Genomic DNA, 7,357 nt, shown 5'->3' on the forward strand with positions numbered 1-7,357 from the left:
ATCAAAAGGATGCACAACAGAAAATCATCAAGCTTATTTCAATGTTATGTACCAGTCTTAGGACAGTAGCACTTGTGATTTCTTATTGCGCCCTCATTGTTATGGAATCCACCACCATTTCTATTCAGGTGACGTTTTTTAGATGGATTCATAGATGAGGCTTTGTACCTTTTAAACCATTTAGCAGATTCTCAGTATGTTGCATGTCTCTCTATTTTCCTTTTCAAGGCAAGAATAAAACACGTTGTATTTAAATGTTTTTAATGTGATTGAAATATTATGAAGTGCTTTACTGCAGCATTATCAAAAAAGATTTGGCAGAAAAACACATTAAACACAATTTAGTAGATGGGAACAGTAGGTTGATGTTAATCACTTTCATTTAAATCAAAGAATAATGAACCATAGTTTGGTTAGAACATTTTTAATATGTATTACATAGAAACCAATTAACAGATTAAAGTACTGATTTGTTGACTATGTTAATACAAAACATATTCAAAGTGCTATAATCCAGCTTTTAAATTTACAGCTCACAACAATGTAATTATTTGTGGGATTATTTTGCATGTTGAAATATTGAACAGAATGGTTAAATTTAACAACAATGTTATAAACAGTTTCACCTTATATAATTTTATATCTTTAACAGCTTTTTCAATGGCCATTGATTTTGATTACAGTAAATATATTATATCATTGATATATACACATAAAACATATGATCAAAGCACAGAAATGAAAATGTGCAACCATTGGGGGGTTGAACTTGAAGGAGATAAAAAGGAGTTATAGCAGCCATCTAAATGTGTTAAAGCTTATGAAATAATATAAAATACAAACCTTAAATAAAATTTACCACAAGATTCTTCTGTTATTGCAACAATACAAGTGTATCAATATATAACAATGCTCTCTGTTTTGTATGAGAGAACAATCACACTTAAAATGAGTCTGAAAAAAGGCATGACATATAATACAATACTGTACATTGAAATAACATATCTACTTGACCAAAAGGTCGCATGAAAAATAGCATTTCAGGTTTTAACAGCAGTTCACAGGTATGGGCTAAGTCTGGATAAAGTTGGCAATCCCTTGAGATTATGTAAGGGTTCAGGGAAACAATAATCTGTAATTACAAGTCACAATTCAGCAATTGGCCAATGGTTATGTATGGTTAGAGAATAAAGGGGTTTATTTTAGAAGTATTACTGTTCCTAAAATATATGCCTTGCATAAAGCTTTTTAAAAATCCATGAACCCCCTCCAGTCTACCTTCACAAAACAAAGTTAAAAAATCGCACAACACCAGGTTATAGTCCAACAGGTTTATTTGGAAGCCCTAGCTTTCGGAACACTGCTGTGAATTTTAACTTTGTCCACCCCAGTCCAACACCAAGTCCTCCACTTAAATGAAATAAAGTCACTTCCAGTTTGCACAACATTTTTTTTTCATTTTAATAAGGCTCAAATGTACAATGTATAAGAGCACAGTCTTGTGAAGTAATCATTTTTTACTGATGATGATATCTCTTTGCAGATATCAATGCTATTGTCTGTTCCTGGGCAGCCTTAGCATGCAAAAAGTACCAGGATAACTAGTTCTAAGCGTTCATTGGAAAAAGCAAGTTGTTCTTGTGTGGTTATCATTTATCTATCCATTTGACTTCTAACATTTTGAAAGCAAAGTATTAAATGCTTTTGAATTCAGTCCCAATGTTATTCTTTTTATGCTCCTCCACATTCAGCATTGTTTCCCAAATCGTTCAATATAACACCCGATACTGTTGTGGTTGAAATCACTGTTTTTTCCAACAGTGCTGATTTGATCATAAAATGCAATGAATGACAGGGTGAGTTCTGCTAGAGAAACTTAAATAATCAAAGACAATTTAGAGATTTCCCAGAAAAAAAATGAAAATCTCCTTACTTTTTCAACTTATCATTTTTGCAAACTTCTGCCAAGAAATTGAGTTAACCCTCATATTGTTTTGTTTGTTTGTCCCACTGGAAGATGCACAATTGAAGGTATGAACAATTAGTTTGGAACTAATACTTAGTCTTAGCTTTCCTGATGGGAGAGCTCCTTTCTTTTATTTAACTATTTATATCCAAAATAAGCCTTGTCATATGATTAATCTGGCCAACTGTAGTGCAGTGCAGGATGGAGAGAATAACACACAAGATTTACTTCCATGATGAAGATGTTTCTGCGAGAAGTTATTATTTTAATTTTCAACAGTGTCATCAGAGTGAATTATAATTGGTCTAATCTTAGGCCTGTAAAGGATTGGAACATTAACAGACAGGAAACATTTTACAATTGCTATGATGATACCTATCGAGAATCTAAAGTTTATTTGTAGCTAACATTTGGATTCATATCCAGTCCAGTTTTTTCAGAACCAAGCTAATCCACATTAGAACCCATTAATTTCAAAAGGTATTGTATTTTCAGAGAAGATGAGGAAGTAGTTAAATTAGTATGCCAAGGGTAGTGATTTGTATATGTTGTAGTGTATTAAACACAGTGTTCATTTTGTTTCATTGAATGCATTATACCCAGTATAAACATGAAAACGTTTAATGGGAAAAGATTTCTTATTTACTGTCGGTAGTTACCTGTATCGGTATTCAAGCATTCCCCAGAACATCGTTTTTCTAATGTTCTATTTTAAGATGGATTCAAACCCAGTTACTCAGCACCCTTCTCCAGTACATCATTAATGTCATTAGTTTACTTTTTTTCTCCACAAAAGGCTTTGCCTATTGGTGGGGTGTGAATTCATAGAGATACTGCCTTACAATTTTTCACCAAATTGGTAATCTCTGTGTGAAGAGCACTTCCAATTGAGGCTTTTTTTCACTATGGGAGGCTCATCTTCTTGTTTCCCAATATCCAGACACATAAAGTGCTTCAGCAAATCAGTCGGTGGTGATCAGCAGTGAAAACATTAACTATTTTTCTTTTTCCCCAGTCCAACCATGTAGAGACCAATGCCTATACCTCTTCGGCAATCCTCACAGAGCAAGGTATGCAACTTGGATCAGTCATCTTCCACAAAGGTCAGTTTCATACCAGATTGTGCCTGAATCAAATTTGAAGCTGGAAATTCTTAATAAAGATCAGATGATAATCTTAATAAAGACCATGGATCAGATTATGGCATCAGACATATTGCAGTTGACCCTGTAGGATGCTTTACCTTAGTATAAATGCGACATGAATAGGCAATAGGAGTGTCCCTACCTCAGAGCCAGGAGGCCTGGGTTAAAGTTCCCCCGTTCCAGAATTGTGAACAAGCTGATTCTTAAATATCTGTAATTGATTGTACCTGGCATTGAAATTTATTTTTAAAATCTTGATTAAAAAGGACGACGTGTTATAAAATCGCAACGAATGTCAATTTACAAGTGATAAGCAGATATGATTTAGGCTAAATGCAATGGTGTCGCTGCTTATTGTGTTGCAGACAAATTAAAGGTCAGATGGGAGCATTTAATTGAGCGTAAAATCTTTGAATCGACGGTTTATGACCAAGCAAAGTGCGTGAACTGTGAAGCTACCTCGCTTTCATTTGAGACTGCCTTGCAGTTTTAACCAAGGTTAGTTCCCTTTCGTTTCTGCTGTCTGTCCCAAACACTGACAAGCTTTGGGCGTAATATTGTGTCTCACGGTGCGCGGGCCAGGCTGTCTCTCACCACAACCAATTTACTACTGTCCACCCATGATTTAGGCTATCTCGTCACATTTCCAGGGGACGGGAATTAAATGCATTCTGCTTTAAATGATAATATTGGAAGCGTCAATAAGTATGAAGACCACATTTGCTTCCAGTGGCAAGACATGAGCAGAGAATCGGATGATAGTTAAGTGGCGGTACAATATTTCTTGGGTCTGTTCACGTATCTCCCATCTTAGATAATCGATTCATTTCGAAGCAATTTCTGCTTGTACCTGAAACGCGACGGAGACCAGTCATAACAGGAAGTTTCCATCGCGGTTTGAGTCTGACTCTGGTTTCTCCCCAGTTGACAGTTTACAGCTTGAGGAGGAAACGAGATTTTGGCGTCGGGCTGGAGGAGAGGCTGGGGAATGGGTTCTGTCAAAAGTTCCGATACAGGGCTGTGTACAAGTCTTCCCCAGGAAACGAGGATTGAGAATCAGTCTGTCAAATCATCAGAGATTGAAAATCTGCAAATGGCAGTGAGGACAGTACTGAAAGGGTGGCGCCCAGATTTGGCGTGTTTGCAAGGAGCTCAAAGGTTTCAGTGGTTTTCTCGCAGTCAGTTGCCGTCGGATTTCCAGCGACTGTTATTTCGGCAAACCTTTGATACTGCCAACTCCTCTGCAACTTCAGGGACTGTTTAACGATATTAAGGTCTGACTGAGGAAAATAAAACTTCAGAATCCAGTGTGGCCAAGTGCAAACTATTGCGCTATTTTAAAAAAAACGTTGTTTTCTTTCGATGGGTGCCAACTATAAGACGATAGGGATGTTGAAGCAGACATCAGCCATTCGACCATTGAGTCCGCTCCTAGCAATCCTAGCTATATTCAAACCTTATGGCTGACTGTTGGACTACTTTTTAGGAAACTTAATTTATAAAGAGAGCCCCTCACTTCTTACTGCCCAAAGGGTGCTAAGGCAAGTACACACGAACCTTTCCCCGCCTGGTTACCTTCTCACCCACTATTAGAAGTACAAACTGGTCCACAGCACAACTCGAGTGCGTTAAAAACAGTAACGTAAAGCCTCGACCAGCGCAACCAAGTGAAATGTAACCCTTTAGTATCCCGCTGTGAATGAACAAGAGCCGGATGAGATCCCACAGTTATTGATTGCTGTTGGCCTGTTGGATTCTCTGCACAGCCACATTCAGAGGCTCCAGTGTGTCACGCAGAGTCATGTTGATGGTGAATGGTTTGGGTTTTAAGGTTAAGCCGTAAGTGAAGTCCAGGGTGAGCTTCTCTTTGGGGTTGGCCCGGAAGGTGCACTGGTGCATCAGGAGGGAGACGCTGAGGAAGAGCTGCATTTTGGCCAGTTCGTCCCCGATGCACCTCCTTCTGCCCAGCGAGAAGATCATCACTTGGCTGGCCAGGTCCTTGTTGAAGGTGCCCGCCTCGGTGAGGAACCTGCAAGGGTCAAAGACCTCGGGCTGGTGCCACTTGCGTGGGTCGTGGTTGACTGACCACTGGTTGACGAAGATCACGGTGCCCTTGGCGATGCGGTAACCCGAGAGCAGGGTGTGCCGGGTGGTGGCGTGCGGGATGGTGAGGGACACGAAGCTGCTGAAGCGCAGCGCCTCGTACAGGAACGCCATCAAGTAGGGCAGGCGGGGCTGGTCCTCAATGTTGGGGATGCGCTGCCTGCCCACCACCCTGTCCAGCTCCTGGTGGATTTTGGCCTGGACCTGGGGCTGCCACACCAGGTACAAGATGATCCAATGCAGGGCGGTGGACAGCGTGTCCTGGCTGGCCCCGAAGATGTCGCTGATGGTGGAGTCCACGTAGTCGGGGCTGAGGGTCAGGCCGGTGGCGCTGGTCACCCCGCCGTGCTCGATGGTGCGGATGAAGGCGTCCGTCATGTCCCGGAGCCGGTCCGGCCGGAAACCCTGGCGGTGCTGCTGAGCCTTCTCCTCCACAAAGAGGTAGAAGTCCTGGTTGAGCTGCTTGAAGTCCCGGTAAACGCTGCGCACCGGGTTCGGGAAGTACTGCAGCCAGGGCATGATGTCCACCAGGCTGCCGGCCCCCACCGTCTGCCCGAAGCGGTGGTTCTTGGAGAGTAACGAGGTGAACTCCTGGTCACTGTGGTTGTACCTCCTTCCGAAGCACGCCGCGCTCATCACATTGGCCACAGCCACCACCAGGTTGGGCCATGGGTCAAAGTAAGGGTCCAGGCGGCTCCTGTCCATGAACACACTGACCAGCTGCTGGGTCTCGCACACCACATGCCGCTCAAAGACCCTCTTGGTCTCCAGGTTGCTGGTGCAGAAAGCCCGCACGGTGGAGTGAGCGACCTTACGGTGCAGCCGCCACAGGTCGCAGTGACGGCCGAAAGCCAGGCTCTGACCCCTGGACACCACCGCGAACGAGCTGAAGTCCGGTCTGCCCGAGAAATCGGCGCCTTGCCGCACCAGCGCCTGGCGGATGGACTCCTCGCCGTTCAGCACCACCACGGCGCGGCTGCCCAGCTTGAGGCGGAACACGCTGCCGTACCGCTCGGCCAGCCTGCAGAAGGTGAGGTGCGGCGCCCGGCCGAGCTGAGCCGCGTTTCCAATCAAGGGCCAGGGGAAAGGGCCGGGCGGGCCCCCGGGCTCGCAGTGCTGCAGATGCTGCTGCAGCCACCTACAGGCTTGCAGCCCGAGCAGGGCAGAGAGAGTGGCCGCCAGTATCCACTGCACACTGGGGCTAGCAGACAGCCCTTGGTCGAAGGCGCACGTTTGATTGGCGATCATTCCTTCAATGTCCTGGTCCCTGAGACAGCGCAGTGATCCCTCTGTGTATCACACAGAAAAGTATCTCCCCTGAAGTAATGAAGACGCTTGAACAGCGATGGGGATGGTGTGCTTCAGATGCATTTAAATAGATCCTCGAAATGCCCGAGAAAGTCCAGTCAGTCCCACACGATATCAACGAATTTGGGTCACTTGGTTCGTACCATGAGAGCGAAGAATGCGGGCAGAACAAAACTCTCAAGAAAGTCGATTCACCGTGTTAGCAGTCTCGGCTTCTCCAGCGTTTCTGTCACCTAACTTATATATGTGTGAGCCTTATACAGGGGGAGGGGGCACTGTCCTACCGTCACACAGCAGCGGGCGAACTCTCTGAAGGGTTACAGTGAATTGGACCAGAAGGGGCACTTTGCTCCTTTTCCTACTTCGGGGTAAAGCAATGTCATCGCCTTTAGATCACCCTCCAGCTGGTGTTAGCATTGTATAAAGGAGAGCACATTCACAGGGGCTGGTGGGCTGGTCCTCTGCAGCAGCCACTACACTTCCCGAGTCTGCCCGCTGCCGCCTCGCTGTTGCGTGCAGACCAAGAACAGTGCGTGTTGCGATGTGGGGCCATTTAAATGTAATCTAAATGTAATCTCTCCCTGAACAATGTGATAACCTGACACCAGCCGTGGATTGTTAATGGGCAAGATCTGAGAGCGCTTCCGCCTGTAATCTCCCGCCTCCTTTTACATCGCCTGTTTGCTTATCGTTTTAATTGTACATGCAAAGTCTAACCACAATGTTTATCTCCGAGTAGTGACTTGGAAGGAAGTGGAGATTAATTCTTTTATAACCAAGCAACCATCAAACCTACGTTATTTCGTTTATTTTTTTTCTTCGATCATTTTCGGAC

The 7,357-nt window shown here is 44.0% G+C and overlaps 1 protein-coding gene across 1 annotated transcript; it reads right to left on the reverse strand.

Moving 5' to 3' along the window:
• Positions 1 to 408: 408 nt before the first annotated feature.
• On the reverse strand, positions 409 to 7,106 carry cyp1b1 (cytochrome P450, family 1, subfamily B, polypeptide 1). Its single transcript, XM_072551389.1, has one exon. It carries the CDS (start codon positions 6,460 to 6,462, stop codon positions 4,840 to 4,842), a length of 1,623 nt encoding a protein of 540 aa, XP_072407490.1. The 5' UTR covers positions 6,463 to 7,106; the 3' UTR covers positions 409 to 4,839.
• Positions 7,107 to 7,357: the final 251 nt, after the last annotated feature.

This window comes from Chiloscyllium punctatum, chromosome 3 (assembly GCF_047496795.1).
Source record: "Chiloscyllium punctatum isolate Juve2018m chromosome 3, sChiPun1.3, whole genome shotgun sequence".
Taxonomy (NCBI): Eukaryota; Metazoa; Chordata; class Chondrichthyes; order Orectolobiformes; family Hemiscylliidae; genus Chiloscyllium; species Chiloscyllium punctatum.

Bases quoted from the DNA above. Each gene is read 5' to 3' on its own strand.
- cyp1b1 (XM_072551389.1), bottom strand. From the start codon at position 6,462: ATGATCGCCAATCAAACGTGCGCCTTCGACCAAGGGCTGTCTGCTAGC.